The sequence below is a fragment of the Mustela nivalis genome (genome assembly GCF_964662115.1).
Source record: "Mustela nivalis genome assembly, chromosome: 5".
In the NCBI taxonomy this organism is placed as follows: domain Eukaryota; kingdom Metazoa; phylum Chordata; class Mammalia; order Carnivora; family Mustelidae; genus Mustela; species Mustela nivalis.
In genome coordinates this window covers 16,555,946-16,575,585 of record NC_139024.1, presented here as the reverse complement: position 1 = coordinate 16,575,585, position 19,640 = coordinate 16,555,946, and the positions used below count along the sequence as shown (strand labels likewise).

The window sequence follows — 19,640 nt, the reverse complement described above, 5'->3', positions numbered from 1 at the left end:
GAGATAACGGGAAAATGAAGCAGGCGGCCTTCCGCCCTGAGCGAGCCGGGCATCCCCAGCTGCTGGGCTTCAAGGCCATAGATCGTCCTCTCCCCCAGAGGCCTGTGGCAGTATCTGTTTTTCTTAAGGCTGTATCTAAATGCGCTTGGTAACTAGTAAAATTTCCCGGGGGTTATAAGTAATACATTGTTCTGACAGGCAGTTGCACTTCCCTCCGTTCTCAGATTGTTCTGAGGCACATCCAGAAGGTCATACAATTCCACCGGTAAATATATGAGTATATGTCTGAGAAAAAGAGTACTTAAAACACCCACAGGATGTACACCACTGGGTGTGAACGGTGTGAACCGCAGACTCTGGGGGATTGTGATGGGTCAGTAGAAGTTCCCGAGTCTTACAAACGTACCACTCTGGTGGAGAAGTTAGTAATGGGGGGTGCTGTGCATGCGGGTGTGTTGGGGGGGCTGGTCAATGGGAAAGCTCTGCACCTTCCCCCTCAGTTTTGCTGGGAGCCTAAAACTGCTTTTAAAAAGTCTTTTTTAAAAAAAGATTTTATTTATTTATTTGAGAGGGAGAGAGAGAGAGCATGCAGGGGGAGGGGCAGAGAGATGAGCAGACTCCCTGCTGAGCAGGGAACCCAATGCGACGCTCCATCCCAGGACCCTGGGATCATGACCTGAGCCAAAGGCAGATGCTCAACTGACTGAGCCACCCAGACACCCCTAAAAAACAAATTCTTAATTAAAACAAAAACTAGAACAAAAACCACCCCAGAAAGCAAACAAAGAAAATCCATCATACCCTTATCATACCTAAAAAACAATAATTCGTTAATATCATTAAATATCCAGTCTGTATTTAAGTTCCCACAACCCTTATAAAGGTATTACTTCATTTTTTTTTTAAAGTTTGTTTATGCTCTAGTAATTTCTACACCCAAAAGAGGGCTCACACTCATGACCCTGAGATCAAAAGTCACACACTCTTCTGGCTGAGCCAGTCAAGTGCTCCTAAGATATTATTTGTTTAAATTGGGATTCAAATAAGGTCCATATACCACATTGGCTTGTTCCTTAAATGTCTTTTTTAAAATATCAGTTATTTTTTTAAGGTTTTATTCATTTACTTGACAGAGAGAGAGAGCACAAGCAGGAGGAGTGGCAGGCAGAGGGAGAGGGAGAAGCAGGCTTCCGCTGAGCAGGGAGCCCAATTTGGGGGGCTCCATCCTAGGTCCCTGAGATCATGGCTGAAGGCAGATGCTTAACTGACTGAGCCACTCAGGCACGCCCAAAATATCAATTCTTTATTGTAGTCATTTGATTCAGTATTTTAAAAATTGTTAATTGTGGTAAAATACATACCATGTAAAATTTACCACCTTAATCATTTTTAAGTGTCCACTTTAGTAGTACTAAGTATTTCAATCATCACCACTGTCCATCTCCATCTGCATCTTGCAAAACTGAAACTCCATACTCATTAAACGATGACTTCCCAACCCCTTTCCCTGAACCGCTGGTAACCTCCGTTCTATTTTCTGTTTCTATGCGTTTGACTACTCTAGGAGTCTCATGGGAATGGAATCACGCGGTATCCATCTTTTTGTGACTGGCTTATTTCAGTTAGCATAATGTATTCAAGGTTCATTCACGTTGTAGCTTCTTTCAGGACTTTCTTCCTTTTTAAGGCTGAATAATATGCCATCATAAGTATATACCAGATTTTGTGTATTCATTTAGCCTTTGATGGACACTTGGGCTGTTTCAACTTTTTGGTTATTGTGAATAATACTGCTATAAACATGGGGGTACAGACTTCTCTTTGAGACTCTGTTTTTGATTCTTTTGGGTCTATACCCAGAATTGGAATTGCTGAATCATATTTTTAGTCCAATTTTTAACTTTTTGAGGAATGACCACACTGTTTTCCATGGAGGCTGCACAATTTCCCATTCCCAATAACACTACACAAGGATTCCAGTTTCTCCATATCCTCAACATATTGGTTAAAAAAAAAAAATCTGTTTTGTTTGTTTCTTGGTAATAGCCATCCCAATAGGCATGAGATAGTTATCTCATTGTGGTTTTAATTTGCGTTACCCTGATGATCAAACCATTCAAGGTATTTGCCCATTTTTTTTTTCATTGAGTTGTTTGTTTTTTATTGTTGAATGGTAGGAATTTTTTTTTAAGATTTTATTTATTTATTTGTTGGAGAGATAGAGGGAGAGAGAGCGTGCAAGCACAGGCAGAGTGGCAGGCAGAGGCAGAGAGAGAAGCAGGCTCCCTGCTGAGCAAGAAACCTGACGTGGGACTCGATCCCGGGACACTGGGATCATGACCTGAGCTGAAGGCAGCCACTTAACCAACTGAGCCACCCAGGCATCCCTGAATGAAAGGAATTCTTTACATATTCTGGATGTTAGCCTGTTATCAGATATATTATCTGAAAATATTTCTACTACTTCACAGGGTATCTTTTCACCACTGTGTCCTTTGATGCACAGAATTTTTTTTTAAAGATTTTATTTATTTATTTGAGACAAAGAATGATAGAGAGAGAGCATGATGGGGGAAGGGCAGAGGGAGAAAAGCAGGCCCCCTGCTGAACAGGGACCTCCCCCCCAACCCCAATGCGGGTCTCCATCTGGTAACTCTAGGATCATGACCTGAGCTGAAGGCAGTTGCTCAACCAACTGAACCACCCAGGAGCCCTGATGCACAGAATTTTTAATACAATTTGCCTATCTTTTTCCTATTTTTGCCTGTGTTTTTGGTATCATAGCTGGATTTTTAAAAATTAAGATACATTATATTGATAGTTTCCAAATCAAATTCTGAACCAAAAAAAAATTGTTTTTTTTTTTAAGATTTTATTTGTCAGAGAGAAAGAGTACAAGCAGGGGAAGTGGCAGGCAGAGAGAGAAGCAGGCTCCCCCTGCTGAGCAAAAAGCCTAATGCAACAATATATTCTAGAAGTCATCATGCTATACAATAAAAAAGATATTACTCATTTTTGATAGCAGTATAGTACTCCAACAAACTCTAGTTTATTCGATCAGCCTCCTCCAGGCAGACTTTTTTTTTTTAAGTTAACACAAATTAATCACCTTGTGCAAACATCTATAATATTTTGCCAATGTTTGATTAATATTTTTTGTGACTTAAAGACAAATACAAATATGTTGTCTTTTCCCAAAGTTGTTTAACATCTATCTGTAAAGAGATGACAATATCCTAAATGACTACCATACCACTCACACACAACATAAGGAAGAAAACAGTGGTGCCTTTTCAGGAGAAAGCAGGACAAGAGGATCACCGCTGTGGTGATAAGGATGACAGCTAAGGCTGTGGTAGTGTGTAGGGAAAAGAGGAACCTGATGTTTAGAGAAGGCGAGGTATTATTTAGCAAGACTGGGTGATATAATGAGCACTCTTACTTGGGTTTTTAAAGATTACTTCAATTTACCTATGAGGGTCAATAAAATCTGTTTTGAGAATGTGCGCACTTTCATTTTATTATAGCCCCTATGTTTCTTAATTTTAGAACATGTGACTTGAGGAAAATGAACCCTTGAGGGAGCCAAAGGACAAGTAGAATAAGGAACATTCACCCTATTTGTTGTGGAGCCTCTGGTCATGCCAGAAAATTCAGGGGTAGAGCAAATCCGCAGTGAAGTTGGTTCTCCTGCCTAATCGGCTCCTTCTTGAGCAAAGCAGAGTCCCTAGCGATCAGTGTAGGCACCCTAGCGATCCTCATGGCCGGAGGAGTCTGTAACTTCACAGACACATTCCATGTGCTTTATACGGGTGTTTTGGGAAGCCTTTCCCTAAAATCTTGACCTTAGCAATAGAATGCCACACAAAGAAGACAAAATGTAGAACAATCTTCCAAAGTGGGCCAGTGAGACCTAGAAGTTAACATCTCAGTCATTCACTCACTCATTCACTCAGTACATTTTCCACTCAAAAAATCCCAGTAAGTGTTGGTTGTCAGGGACTGTGCCAGGTGCTGCAAGACCAAGATACATAAGATGTGCTCTTTGGGGGCGCCTGGGTGGCTCAGTGGATTAAGCCGCTGCCTTCGGCTCAGGTCATGATCTCAGTGTCCTGGGATCGAGCCCCGCATCGGGCTCTTTGCTCAGCGGGAGCCTGCTTCTCTCTCTCTCTCTGCCTGACTCTCCGCCTACTTGTGATTTCTCTCTCTGTCAAATAAATAAATAAAATCTTAAAAAAAAAAAAAAAAAAAGATGTGCTCTTTGCCAAAGAAGAACTCACAGACTAACTGGGGGAAAAAGCCATGTGAGAAAATACTCAGCATATAGGGTAGAAATATGTAGAAGGTTAAAGAGATCGGAAATAAGTGGGCAAGTCACTCAGTTCGGGGGATGGGGTGGGGAGATGGGCCATTTAGGATAGTTTTTACCGAATCGTGGACATACGTAGGAGGGGGAACTAGACTTCGCCTGACGGGTAAGGACTATAGTATGGTCTAGAAGCTGTATCCCATAGACAGGAAAACAGAGATTTGCAGTGTGGCTGCAGTGGTATCTGATTTGTATATGATAGAGATCACTTGATTCCAGAGTGGAGAGAAATAGACATGAAAAAATCACATCAGGAAGCAGCTTAAAGAGTACAGATGAGGTCCTAAACTAAGAGGAAAAGAAAGATCAGAGGGAGTTTAGGATGTAGGATTAACAGGGCATGGTGACAAATTAGATGTAAGTGTAAGAGGGAAGGAGGAATCAGAAATTAACACCAGGCTTTTAGTGTTAACAATGGGATGCTTATCTAGGACGTAGGGTGTTGGAGGGAAAAGAGGTTTTACATGGAGGGAGAGGACATGATGCGCTGGCTTTGGGATGTACCAAATGTATGCCTCTGGGACATGTAGGCAGAGTAGGGAATAGGAGCAGTTGGATGAAGAGGGTAGAGAGGAGAGGTTTTCTGGGCCAGGTGGTACTACCCAGGGACAACGTCTCCTTTGAGCAAAGTGCCAAACACAGCCTGCATATAGCAAAATTTGGGCAAGGAAGAGGAACTGGAGAAGAATGAGAGAGACTTAGAATCAACAGTCAGCTGAAATGCAAGAGAGGAGTCAGGATCGAGAAATTTAAGATAAGCACTGGTAAGCATTTTAACATAGAATTAGACACTTTCGAAGCCGGCTCTCTTTGGCAATTCGGGCTGCTGTATCTGAACTCCACAGGCTTGGTGGTTTACACGACAGCAGACATTTATTTCTCACAGTTCTGGAGGCTGGGATGGTCAAGATCAAGATGCTAGCAGATTCAGTGTCTAGTGAGGACCCTCTCCTTGGTTTACCGGTGGCTGTCCTATTGTATTATCACCCAGAGTGGGGAGAGAGAGATCTTGTGTCTCTTTTTCTTTTTCTGAGCATTAGTCCCATGATGAGGGCCCCACCCTTACGTCCTAATCTAACCGCAATCACATCCTAAAGGTCCCACCTCCAAAAACCATCACATTGGGAGATAGGGCTTCAACATTATGAAGCGTGGTGGGAGGCAAACATTCAGGCCATAGAACATTTTCTTACTACATCATACTTTCTTAAGGTTTGCCAGTAGAAGAAGGCAAAGAGTGTTAAGAGAATGTTTTTTTTTCCTAGGATGGTAGAGTCTTGAGTTTATTTTTAGGCTTATGAGAAGGAGCCCAATGGAGAATGAAAGTGCATCGGTGACAGAGTGAAGTCCCCAGTGAGGTAGTGGGAACTCGGATACGCCTGGGTCTGTGTCAGAATAAGCAATTCCACAGGTTAGTATTTATTTATTCAATTTGCTGTTTTCTGGGGTCTTTCTTAAGACATCGTTATCACCTTTCAGATCTCAGTAACCTTATTAATGTAAACAAGTAGTCCACTTTAGATCTCTCCAAGACCATGTTTGGTCCTAAGCTTCTCTTTTTATAGCTTTCTCTGTAAAGTGCACCATCCCAGAACTGAAAAGCTCTTTCTGAGTTATTGTACGTCTCTTTCCCTGCCTCCAGGCTAAATCTGCTGCAGATGTTTCTGCCTCTAGAAGGTAGCTACCAGACACAGAATCAAGACTTAGTTCAACTCTGTTCAACTATATTTAACTTTAGATTATGGAATATAAATCTTTGCCAAGAGACAGTTGGCCCCGTCTATGCACAGAAACACCATCTTAATCAACTGCCGGGCCTGAAGTAGTTGAATTCTTGGCAAAGAATTGTGTTTTGAGTTGTGGAAACTCAAGCGACCGGTTTGGGGGCTCCTTTCCTCTCATTCATTCTTTGCGTTTGACATCTTTGTGAGGGACACCACCCCGCAGGTGTTCAGAAAATCTTAAAAAGCCAGTTTTTCGGGGGTGCCTGGGTGGCTCAGTGGGTTAAGCCGCTGCCTTTGGCTCAGGTCATGATCTCAGGGTCCTGGGATCAAGTCCCGCATCGGGCTCTCTGCTTGGCAGGGAGCCTGCTTCCTCCTCTCTCTCTCTCTCTGCCTGCCTCTCCATCTACTTGTGATTTCTCTCTGTCAAATAAATAAATAAAATCTTAAAAAAAAAAAAGCCAGTTTTTCACATCGCGAGGAGGTTGAAAAATATATTGTTTATAGCCGGAGCTTTTCCTGGCCACCAGAAATGCCCTGGGCTGCTGGAAGACAGTCACAGGTCACACTTGACAGGAACTACTGATGGTGGGAGAGGAAGTTTGCTTCTTCCTGTCAGTTTTAAGCATCTGCAGCAGTAAAAATTAAGTCTATGGACACTTTTTACTTTTTAACTCCAGCTCTTGTGTGGCTTTCCCTGGAATGGTTTTATTCTCCCCCCCAATGGTAGCATTTGCTAGCTTTTCACAGAATTCTCTATCAACCCTTGGAAAATCTTTCCCAAAGGGAAACAATGTCATTTATTTTACATCTTCGGGAAAATCGCCTGACAAGCCTTGGTAGTCCGGTTTTGGGGGTTTCTGTGGCTTTCCTTGCTGCTTCCTGACAGCGCATAGGAGAAGAATGAGGCACGACCAAGTCAGCTGCCAGAGAAAGGGAGCGGGGGACACCACTAGCAAAGACTGTTGGCCCCAACAACTCCTCAGTCCCGTTTTTATTAGATACAGAGAGTAATCAGCAGAAGAGCGGAAGAAGGCTAAACGCTGCTCATAGGCCTTGTAGATCAACAAGAAGGAAGGCAAAATATGTCTGGTCAAGCCGCATAAAGTTTACAGCTGAGCAAGCACGTTCAAAGGACTTATCTAATTAGCTGCAGGTGCTCTGGGGCAGGGGGGGAAGGGGAGATAACGGGAAAATGAAGGAGGCGGAGGTCAGTCCTGAGCGGGCGGGGTGTTCCAGCTGCTGGGCTTCAAGGCTGTATATATACTGTCCTCTCCTCCAGAGGCCTGTTGCCAGTGTGTGTTCTTCTGGAGGCTACATCTAAATGTGCTTGGTAACCAGTAAAATTTCCCAGGGGTTATATTTTAAGTAATCCGTTGTTCTGAGGGACAGTTACATCCCTGAGGGATCGTCTCTCTGTGCGCACCAGCCGCGGTACAGCAGCGCAGGAGAAGCTGGGGCAACTTGGAAGCCACAAATCCATGTGCTGCGTGGGAGCGCTCTCCAAGCGGGCCTGCGACCCAGTGCGTCTCTTTCCTTGGAGACAGAGGAGACGCTGCTTGTGATCCAGGTGGAGTCTCAGGTAAGCACCTCCCATCAGGATGTTGTTCCCTCTGCGTTGGGGTGCGGGTGGAGAAGGGTTCATTGGAGCACAGAAGTGTAGGGGACCGAGGTTTTCTCCCCGGACATGAGCAGGATCGCTCCACCTGAAGCCTGGGCTCTTTTCTACTTCTGGGTGGGAGTGGCAGAGCGTGAGCCACGGGCTGCTGCAGAAGGTAACCTCCTCTGGCTTCCCGCCACCGCCCTCTCCACGAAGACCCTGCTCGATCCCCTCCCCTCCATCTCAGGGGAGATCGAGGCCACAGACTACGAGCTCTGTCGAGGTCTTCCTCTAACACCTCCCAGCCCATTCCCAGCCCATTCCCAGGCACGCCCTCCAGCCACGCCCCTCCAGCCACGCCCCTCCAGCCACGCCCCTCCAGCCACGCCCCCTCCCGCCAAGCCCCCTCCCACCTTCTTCGCTCTTCTCTCAGGGGATGGCGTCGCCTTCGTGTTATTCAGAGCCGAACTGTTCTGATCTGGATCCTGACCCCTTCCACCTCCCCAGAGCCTTGCTTCCTTGGTCATTCCCTTTCTCCCGGATCTTCAAATGCCTGCATTCTTTAAAAAATAAAATAAAATAAAATAAGTAAAAGAGCAAACAACCACCCAGCTTTACCCAGGTATTCTCCATCTCTTTCTACTTACAGTCAAGGTCCAAGAACCATCTGGAATAATCACGTGGTACCTCTCTTCCTGCTGACTCCTCAATCCACTACAGCAGGTCTGCTGCTTCCATCTTGCCCTGAGATTGCTCTGAGGCAGAGGCCCTCTCCTTATCAACTCCAATGTCCTTTCTCTGGCCTTTCTGGGCTTTTCTGAGGCATCTGCTGCCTCTGGCCACTCTGCTCTCCTTGAGACTCTCCCAGCTTTCATGTCACCAGGTTCTCCCATGTCCTTCTGTGATGGAAAGGTCAGCCTCACCTGTGTTGTTCTTTCTCGGCTGCCTCTTGATTGGTGGTGTTTGTTGAGATTCTTTCTTCCTTGCATTTCCTGAAGTCCACGCTCTCCTCAGATGTTGCCCTCCACATCCGCTGCTTTTATTATTATCCACGCACCGATGACTCCAAAGCCCGTCTCCAGTCCAGTCCTCTCTTCTGAGCCTCTGAGGTTGTCTGAATGTTTCAAAGTTACCTCAGATTCAGAATAGTCACAGCTTATTAGCTTCTTTCCTAAGCCGTCTCCTCTTCTTGTGGTCCCTCATTCACCCTCTCAAGGGAGACAAGAGACTCGCAGGACCCTCCCTCCACTCACCAGCCTGGTCTTAATGTGCTTCAAGCACCAGCAAATTTAGCTCCTTTGTCATTTCATATCCAACTCCTTGTCTTTGTTACCCACCTCGTGTCTCACAAGGTTGTACTGAAAATTAAGTGACACACCACATAATGGATGTGCCTGGCACCAGATAAAAATCTTAATTGAATCCAAAACCAAGAAAGCAGCATTTCCAGGTGCTTCTATTGTTTGGTATATACAGACCACAGGGAATTAGCACTTCCTCTTTTAAGCCATTAAAATCCATGTGATTCACACACTGCTTGGAAACACCAAGTTACTAAGTAGTCTGCTGGCTTGAAAGATTTAGGCCACTGGGAGGTTCTAGAAATCAGGATTGTTCTGGCTTTGGAATCCTTGGGTGACTCCTGATGGGATTTAAGTTTCCAGGAAAAATAGTCAAAGTACCAGAAACGTATGAGTTTTGTTTGTTTCTAAAGAGCTACCACTGATTCAAAATGTCTTCTCCCTATGGTGTCTACCTTTCCTGCGACTTGTGTGCTGGACAGATGTACACTATCTTGCATGGTTTCTAGGTCTCTCTTGTGACCCTTTCCTTTCTGTGAGGAGGAGGGCGATTGTAAAGCCAAATTTATTTCAATGAGCATTCAACCGTGTGAAAAATGTAATAAGGTTTATTCACTTTGGTATTCTCCAGTATGTTGCAAATTACCTAGACCTTTCACCTGTTTATCACACAGTGAACTTCGTGGCATTTCTGTAACAGAAACACAAACACAACACTACTTGCTCAAAGAGTGCAGTAAATTTAGTAGCTCACGTAACAGGCAGAATTTTCTTCTTTCAGTCCATTCATCCTGGCCCTCGGCCCTATGTCAGCAGCAATGATGGCGGTCTGGGGAACACCAGGTCCTGACCGCCTCAGCTCTGATTGGCTGAGCGTTAGCTTTCAACTGGGGAAGAGTCACTGTGCCCAGGGGATGGCAGTGGGACAGGGGATAATGATGACTTTTCCTGAAGGATGGGTTGCCTAATAAAATGGTGGGCAGCTGAAAAGGAAAGACATCATTCTATTAGTGGAGATATAAGCCGCCAACAAATATCCATTACATGAAGCAGAATGATAGCAAAGGAAGTGGAAGGGGGAATAAAGGGTGAAGTAAAGGAGCTGCAAGAAGAATCTTTGGGGAAAAAAGGAAAAGAAGCAGAGATAGTGGCAACAGAGATCCTGGAAGGGAAAAATGGAAGACAAGAGAAAAGAAAAACAAAGAAAGATTTAATTGGGAAAGACCGAGTTTGAGTTTGAGGGGGAACAAGAAATTATCCTAGGGCATTTATTTCTTATCTGTTTTTAGTGAAGGATTTCCAACATTTGATGTGTTTTGTTTAGCTCCTCCTTTCATAGTGAACACTTGAAAAAGAAAGTTTTGCGAATGATTGCTGTGGCTTTGCCTTATTCTCAGTTGTAGGGTGACTATTGCTGGTTGAATGAGAACTGGGTGTCTCCTCAGATTATAGACTGTGTACTATACTGCCACATCCCCTTTCCTTCTGTCCGCTTATTTGTCCTAGTCACTGCTAGTCAACCACTGTGAACGTCCTGCTGAAGTTCTGGAAGGTTCACCAGAATGAAGAACTACAGCAACTGGACAGATTTTTTTTCTTTCTTTTAATAGTCAACTAAGCAGCATAAGCAAACTTTGCTCTCCTTTTTTTTCTTTAAAAAAGTTTTTATTTACTTATTTATTTGAGAGAGTGAGTGAGAGAGAATGAATAGTGGGAGAGGCAGGAGGAGAAGGAGAGGCAGGTTTCCTGCTGAGCAGGGAGCCCAACACAGGACATAATCCCAGGACCCTGAGATCATGATCTGAGCCCAAGGCAGATGCCCAACCAACAGCCACCCAGTGCCCCACTTGGCTCTCTTTTTAAAGAAGCAAGTGTTTGACCTACCAAGTTTCTAGGATTGGGTCGGTACCTATCTTGGACTTTGGTGTTATGAAGGAGAAAGGAATTAGCCTCCATCGCTGACGGAGGAGGCTGTGAAACATAACCACCACTCAAAGTCTAGCGTTCCAACTGACAGACCCTTAACAGTGACTAATACGATCTCTTTGAACGTTTACTGTGTTCGTTAACATTTAGCACAGCTTGATTAAAATGGTCTCTTGGGTTCTAAGAGTTTTAATGTCATTCTCTCACTTCACGCATCTGTTTTTCCATATTTCTACACGGGTCCTTCATAAACAGAGAGAAAAGGGAACTTTCCACTTATTCATAATAGTCTGTTCCAACTGCTAAAGAGATCCAGGCTTCTAATAACTAACAGAAGAACCGAAGAGATTTGAGGAGACAATAAATTAGTGTGCGGGCTGCTGAGGGAAGGATTTCTGATTCCTGGCAGTGCTGAGTAGTGAATAGGCCACCACAGCAGGTCTCGCCAGTGAACAGCACAGGCAGCCACCTGATGATGTCGTTTGAGTAGCAATAAACCCTCTCTCTGCCCCAAATTTTCTTCCCTTTTGGCTTCGCTAAGGTGATAAAAATCTCTCAGTGATCAAGATTTGGGGTTCAGAGTGAAGACTTTTATGAAATAAAAATATCATATAACTCTATAGTTATGTCGTGCAACTTCCACAAGACCTTTATCAGAAAGACTCCTCTTCACACGAAGCAGGTGAAAATACACTTGGAATCCAGAGGATGATGTGAGACTTTCTTTAGTATGAAACCTTTACATGGAAACGTTTCTGTTTTTAGGGGTCACCTCTCAGCATTTCATTGATCTCTGATGGTCTTTCTTACCTTTTCCTTTCTATCTCTTTCCTCCCTATTAACCCAGATACTCCTCATTAATTCTTTGTGTCCAAGGTCAAGAGACCCAATAGATCTTTGGCTGGGAATTACAGACCTGTGTTGTACATTAGAGTAGCCACTAGCCACACACGGCTACTGAACACTTGAAGTGTGACTAGTGTGACCGAGGAAATGACTTTTTAATTTAATTTTAGTGCATTTAAATTTTAACATTGAAGCTATTAAACAATGATAAGCACAGTTTTATTGTTTTGGTAGCACTACATTGTAATGGAGGCTTTGAAAATTTAGCATCAGATTGAGATGTGCTAAAAGTATAAAATACTACATAGTTTAAAGACATTTAGAAAGAGGATGTGATGTAAATCATCTCAATAATTTTTATATTGACCAAATGTTGCAGTAGTAATATTTTGCATAGTCTATTTTTGAAAATTTTGGATAATTAGTCTAAATAAAGTATATTATTAAAATTAATGCTCCCTGCTCCTTTTTACTTTTTAAACTTTTTATTTATTTATTTGAGGTTGGGGGGAGATGGAGAGGGAGAGAAAGAATCTTCAGAAGACTCCGCACTGAGCACATTCATCCCGGGACCCCAGGATCATGATCTGAGCTGAAATCAAGAGTTGGACGCTCAACTGACTGAGCCACCAGGTGCCCCTCCTTTTAACTTTTTGAATGGACCTATTAGAAAATTCATATATGTGGTTCTACTTCTAATAAACAACACTTTTTACATTCTCCCCTTCTTTAGGATAGAGCATTTACTAAATACAGTAGTCTCTGTTTACCTGCAGTTTTGCTTTCCACAGTCAATCACAATCCAAAAGTTGATTATCCTCCCTCTGACTTCTGGTCAGAAGATCTGCAGTAACCGAACTCTCCATCAAAATGCCTACATCAGTGACCTCACTTCATTTCATCACATAGGCATTTTTTCACCTCCCATCATCACAGAAAGGTGAACATAGTACAGTAAGATATTTTGATAAAGAAATGCCCACATTTCGATAACTTTCATTACGTTATATTATTGTAATAGTTTTGTTTTATTGTTATTGTTATAAATCTCTTACTGTGCCTAATTTAAAAATTAAACTTTATCACATATAGGAAAAACATCGTACATATAGGGTTTAGTACTATCTGTGGCTTCAGGCATCCACTGGGGGTCTCAGAACATACCCCTTGTGGATAATGGGGGACGACCACTCAGTTTTCTTTCTTGGTTAAGTAGGTCACTTGCCCATACCACAAGTTCAATCCAAAGACTGGTCTCCCTCTCCAAGGTGAGGGGGAAAAAAGGATGGAGAACGAGCCTTATCCTGAAGCCATCACCAGTTCTAACATTCCACATCATTGAGAATATCAGATTTAGTCATCTTAAGGTGGGCAGGCTATGAAGACAGCGGGCCAAGGCAGTGGGATGACTGGGTTGGAACAGAAAGGAGAGCACGGTGTAGCCAGGTAACAGAATGCTCCAGAGCATTTTCAAGAGGGCTAGATGGGTACTGATTTAAGAGGGAGGCCCTTAGACACGAGTATTTGGGGTTCCTGGAGGGGTGAATGTAGAGAAAGAGGAAACAGAACAGAAGTTGGAAACATCCCGAAAAGAAGCTTTGGGATGGATGGCAGCAAACATTCTTCTGGAGGAAAGTGTTTAAAATACATGGCATTGTGATATCCCTTCTGATGTCAGGTAATATTCATCTTCTTGATTCAACTCCTGGTCTTCTGTGGAACTGGCTTGAAGTTCCTTCCATGGTTGCCACAGCTGCCCCAGTGACCCTAGTGAGTCCTTAGTACTGACCTTGATGTCCCTTGAACAGACAGCCGCACAGGTAGAAAACAAACCATATCCTCAGAGTCTTCGAAATCCAAAAATGCAGAATTTCAGTTGTTTTTGATGCCATTTAAACTCATTTATATAATTTAAGATACTTGTCATATGCAATTATGCCATTTTTATACATGAGAGAGGCCATTAGTTAGGATCAACTAAATCCACTAGAAACAGACCTGAGACTGTGTCTTCAGGGTCCTGAGTCCTAGCTGAGGTCTACCATAATCACATCACTTACACCAGTTCTAACTGAAGTGTCCACACTACTTGTAACTTGGAATTTCAGTTCTCTGCAGAGCCCAGTAGACTCTGGACCACATAGAGGCCCCCTGTGTGATGGTTTAGTAAAGATTATTGTTTATTTAATCCAGTACATTTGGAAATTTAAGTATGTTCTGGTCACAGACAAAGCATGCATTGTAAGGTTTGTTTTTTTTTTGGAGAATAAAAATGACAGCAAAAATTCTAACTGAATAAGCTTTGGGGTAAGAAAGTATTTTCAAAAAAACATTATTTACATCTCATTTTGGAGGTTTCCTTAGCCTGACCATTGGCAATGTATCATGAGAATAGGAAGACATTTGGTTGATACTATCTAAAAATCACATGAATTAAAACTAAATGCTATTTATGGGGCTCCTGGGTGGCTCAGTGGGTTAAGCCTCTGCCTTCGGCTCAGTTCGTGATCTCAGGGTCTTGGGATCGAGTTCCGCATCGGGCTCTCTGCTCAGTGGGGAGCCTGTTCCCCACCCCCGCCTGCCTCTCTGCCTACTTGTGATCTCTGCCTGTCAAATAAATAAATAAAATCTTTTAAAAAACAGAATCAAAAACAAAAAACTGAATGCTATTTAAAAATATTCCAGAAATAGCATGTAAATAAAGAGCCTTGCCTTGGTAAATTACAAATTATCAAGAGAGAGTAGTTTCAGGAGGCCGAAGTGATAAACCAAGCCAATATATGAGAGAAATTATATCCATAGTTATTTTAAAAATATAGGAAAGTGTTATAAATGGTACTGTTTCTATAAAGAATGCAATATTCAGTATCTAGAAATTGTCTATAGTAACCTCTATATTGTATCATTTCATCTATTTTTTCCAATGAGAATAGATAATACACCAACTGTGTAGTTGGTAGGCTTTTTTCCTATTACCATAAGTAAAAGAAATCAGGGGACTCTGTGAGGACGGACTATATGATGTGTGAATTCATGTATGCTATCTTATAAGGAGTTATTTGTGTATGAAATCTTGTGGACATAAGACTGAAAATGTATACCTTATCAGCAAAGAAAAAAAAAAAACAGCTTTAAACCCTAGTGCCCTGCACTTCAAATTTCTGGCTGATAAATAAGCCTTTTACAACCCATTATTAAACAACTGGGAATTTCTATGACTCTGTATGTTTCGATAATATTAACTCCTTAGCTGGTCATCCTGAGGCACTTTCCACACAATACTTCATTTTTTCCGTCTGTATTTTTTCTCATCTAGCTTTTCCAGAAATGCTACTCCTATTTCGGTCACATGGTCGCCTTTTAGTCTGTCTTGCAAGAATGTAACATCAGCAGCCAAAGGAACCTAAGAAAGGGGAAAAAAACCAGGCCTGTGTCATTTAGGTTTAAGAAAAAAAACTCTCTAAAAAAAAAAAAAGAAAAGAAAAGAAAAAAAAACTCTCTAAATTTTTCTCTATTTTCAGCTTTATTCATCCAGTAAGGGGCTGACTTTCCTTATGGAATGACAGAAAAGATCTGGCTGTGTGGATGAAGGGCCCTTTCCTGCGTGTCCTCCAGGAATGATCCGGCTGTGTGTCAGCTCTGTGGTGTGAGTCTGCAAAGAGAAGGGTGGGCCAGGCCCAACCCAGACGTTTCTGGAGCCAGCCCAGAGATAGGGGCCCACTCCAGCACAGCTGAATTATGGGTGAATCTCAAGAAGAACACAAATTCCTAACTCAAAGATAGCCTTGACCCAATGTGCCTTGTCAAGCAGAACTTCAAGGATAAATGGATTCTTTTTTTTTTTTTTTTTAAAGATTATTTATTTGACAGAGAAAGATCACAAGTAGGCAGAGAGGCAGGCAGAGAGAGAGAGAGGGAAGCAGGCTCGCCGATGAGCAGAGAGCCCGATGCGGGACTCGATCCCAGCACCCTGAGATCATGACCTGAGCCGAAGGCAGCGGCTTAACCCACTGAGCCACCCAGGTGCCCCAAGGATAAATGGATTCTTAAACAATTTCTTTCCAACTGACTTGCATTCAGTCATTCTTTTATCAGCTAAATAACAGAATCACTTGTCCTAACAACACTGAGCAATCACTTAGGGCTTTGAGAGCTTTGAAAAAGCCTCAACTAAATAATTACAAACATAAAATTAAAGATTGAAATTACAGAGATGAATATTTGACGGCCAACCCTTCTTTTCCACTGTAAAGCATTTCCTACTTCCCATACATGGAAGTAATCCCACAGGGCTTACTTCTCTATTTATTAAAATGTATTCACATAAGAGCAGCATGCTGCTGACCTACTATCCTCAGCAGAGTGTCCATTCAGCTATTTTAAGTCACTGGGATAAAGAAGTTAACCCAGCAAAAGTACCTGGTTGGTAAAAGCAGATAATAAGTGATAAAGCCTGAGTCTAGTAAGTGTTTGAAATATCAAAGCTTTATTCACCCTCATTCGCCCTGCCCCATGAGATCTTTTTTCTCTTTGTCAAAATTTAACAGAAGCTCAAGTAAGATAAATCAGGAGGCTACGCTGACGCTATTTGGATGTGTGTTTGAGGCCACATGAAGTCTCATACCTGTTTGTCCTATAGTGTTAGAATCAAGTGTTATCCATGAAACCTGGAGAATTCTTTATCCTATTTTTGCCTTTGTTTTATGGTTTATCTCTTTGCTTATAAACTCTCAGAATATTTCCCTTCCCCTTTTTTGATTACTGGATTATAGGGCAAACCTAAACATTTGGTCAGAGAGAAGCGTGGAAGATCCGTGTGACTAATACATTATTTCAATTGTTTTACTCTTTTGGATTCCCCGTTATTATATCCTTCCTCTAATTATCACCAATAATTGAAAATTACACGAATGCCTCATTATTGGGTAGGTCAACGCGTGTCGAGTCTTTGGCTACTCTCTGGTCCCACCACGTTCAATAGCTAAACTTGGAGAAAAACGAGATTGTGGACTCTTACCTCTTTCTGAACTGCCCTTGCCTGGACAGTCTTGACAGATTGCCTTCTTCTTCCTCCACTTTCCCAAACCAGCTTTTACTGAGGTCCTTCCTGATGTTTCCATCCCTACGTGTGTTGACTATCTGTCAGGTCTTCTTCACTTCGCGTCTCCGCTGTCCTTGCTCTTGTGGATCGCTCCCTCTTGAGAGCCTCTCCTCCTTTGTTTCGGACTCCGCCCCGTCCTCGTGTTTTCCCACCTCTGCTTCTTCCTTCTTGGTATCCTTTGCCGCCTTTGTATTCTCTCTCCAACTTACTGATTCCATGTTATTGCTTCCTAGGTCTCCACCTGTGACTCCTTTCCCTTCTTCCTCTACACACCGTGACGCATCCTTTGACAGTTCCGATGCCTCTTTGCTCCACATCTCTTTGTGGCTTTCAGACATGTGCAACAACTGCTTATTGGATATCGTCACTTGCCTGTGTGTGAGACACCTCAGCGCCAGAACTCCCAAGCTGAACTCCTCATGTCTTCTCTCCTAACCCCCACTGTACCTCTCCTTGCTTTGCTCAGAACCCGGAATAATTCCTGACTCTTTTTCCCAATCTTGTCTCTTTCAGTGAACTGATAACCTAGTCTTCAGTCGGATTACTAATCTCCTTAATGTTGTTCAAATTGGTCTTTCCCGTCCGCTCCTATTGTCAGGACTTTAATCTGGTTTTTCTTGAGGTTACCATCACAGCTCCCCAACTGCCCCCTTCTTCCTGCCAGCTTCGTACCCTCCTATATGCTTTCAATTTGCCGACAAAGGAATGAAATTCCTAAACCGCAAATTTCAAAATATCATTCCCTGTTTACCAACCTATAATGGGTCTCTGCTGTGTTCGTCACAGAAGTCTAAATTTCTAAGCTTGGGTCATATGAAGGCCCCCTACCACTTTTCAAAAATCAGGCCTCTGTAAAGAAGTGAAACTTCCTTTTTCACGACAATATCTCCCTCAATCTACCCATACTGACTGGAGAATCTCTCCTATGTCACCCATACTGACTCATTCAAGTGCCTTCTTCTTGAATGAAACTTTCTTCTTGTGCTTTTGGACATGCTCTTCCTTTTACTGGGAATATTATTTTCCCCTCACCCAAAGGCCTTGCTTCCCCTAACTCCTCTTTATCCTTCATGAGCCAGCCCAGACTTTCTCTAGGAAGTCGTCCCTGCCCCACCACCCAGCCCAACCCAGCTCCTCACATAGCCATTATCCACACTTCTTTACACATCTGACTTCTCTACTGGACAGAAACTCTTGAAGGGCGGTGACTATGTCTAACTCATCCTGTATGCCCAGTGCCTTTGAACAGATGCTGATCACTGCCTTTGTTAAGCCAATGAATAATCCAGGTGTGGAAGCCAGCCTCCCAAACAGACTCCAACAATCTTGCCTCCTGTTACTCACACCCGCAGGTAATGCCCTCCCACACTGCACCGGGGAAGACAGCACCTGTTGTGACTGGATCTACCTAGGTGCGTATGGGGCAAGGAATTTCCTGAGGCCTCTAGCCAACAGCCAGCCAGGCACTGAGGCCATGTAAGCAGCATGGAGGTGGTTTCTCTTAGCCTGGATCAAGTCTTCACCACGGTGGCCCTGACCAAGGGCTGGACTACATGGGGATTAAGCTCTGAAAGGCTCCTAGAGCTACAGGCTCTTAGCAAAACCCTTTCCAGATTTCAGCTTCTTAGAAACTGTGTGAGATAATAAGTGTTTGTTGTTTTCAGCAGTTGTATTTTTTGAGGGGGGGTCATTTGTTACACAGCACTGGCTAACAAATAAACTTGGCCCAATGAAATAAGTACTTAAACCATTTCCATGGCACTTCTGATAATCCCACAGAGTAAATGGCAGTAGCACAGAAAGGATGACCCAGTGGGGAGCTCCTCCACAGACTCTACCAGCGGATTCTTGTCTAGGATCAGGGAAAATTCAATCCTGCTTAAGTTGTTGCATGTCACACTTGGTGTAATCCCCAAGTACATCTTAAAGGCGACCTCATAAAGAGGAAAAAAAAATTCTACAAAACTTGGTCTAGAACAAATATCTATTAGCTGAGCACCCAAATATTCTGTTCCAGGCGGGACAGCACGATGGTTAAGCAGGTGGAGTTTATAGTTGGGAAGTCTGGGCTTATACTCAGCTTTGAAATGTACTGACCCTGTGACCTGTACACGTCTTAAATCCTTTCATTTTTATGGAATATCCTAAGGGACCCGTTTTCTGTCGAAACAATATGCTTTATGAATCAGAGTTAAGCATTATTTCTCAAAAAATCATTTTCAAAAATAAATATCGTTCAGGAGGGTAAGAAATTAAAATATTAGTCATCATTAGGGTTGAGGGTAAGGGTGGATGTGAGGTCAAGGGCAGAGGTACTAATTGAGAGGTTGCTACGAGCTCCTGATCGTAGGATCTCCCTTCTCATTTTGTCTTTCATTCAAACTCAAATGTTCCCTAAACTTTTCCATCTAAATTTCAAATAGCCCAAATCCTAAAATTTGACTCAAATCTCTGACAGTCGTCAGTTGAAGAGGATGCAAAATGAATCTTCCAGATCTTAAGGCAAAGCAGCAGGTCTTAAGCAGTGAGGGGAAAAGCCATCATGAAACTCCCGCCTAGAGACGTGCTTTGGCTCCCAGTGAACTGGCTGAAACTTTGTTCTGCTCATGTTGATTCCTCTGGCTGGAAAGTTCCTGGACTGTTATTGCTGTGATTGAGAATCCAAGCCATGTGAAAATAATAGAAAATGGAAGCATTGCCCTTTGAGTCTACTCCGAGTCTCTGTCTCGGTCCAGGTTCCACAGCGTGAAATCCACCAGTAGGAGGCATTATCTGG

The 19,640-nt window shown here is 43.0% G+C and overlaps 1 protein-coding gene and 1 long non-coding RNA gene across 2 annotated transcripts; both read right to left on the bottom strand.

The window, feature by feature from the left end:
* Positions 1-6,912: 6,912 nt before the first annotated feature.
* LOC309865202 lies at positions 6,913-9,299 on the bottom strand. The gene is made up of 3 exons (XR_014311975.1): positions 8,338-9,299; positions 8,104-8,250; positions 6,913-7,821 (listed from the first exon to the last, which is right to left on the bottom strand). It is a non-coding gene; the product is annotated as an uncharacterized lncRNA (long non-coding RNA).
* Positions 9,300-15,046: 5,747 nt separating this feature from the next.
* Positions 15,047-19,633, bottom strand: TRAPPC3L (trafficking protein particle complex subunit 3L; the record flags this gene model as incomplete). Its single annotated transcript, XM_082729851.1, has 3 exons — positions 15,047-15,166; positions 18,613-18,798; positions 19,577-19,633. 3 exons carry the CDS (start codon positions 19,631-19,633, stop codon positions 15,047-15,049), a joined length of 363 nt encoding a protein of 120 aa, XP_082585977.1.
* Between the last annotated feature and the right edge of the window lie 7 nt (positions 19,634-19,640).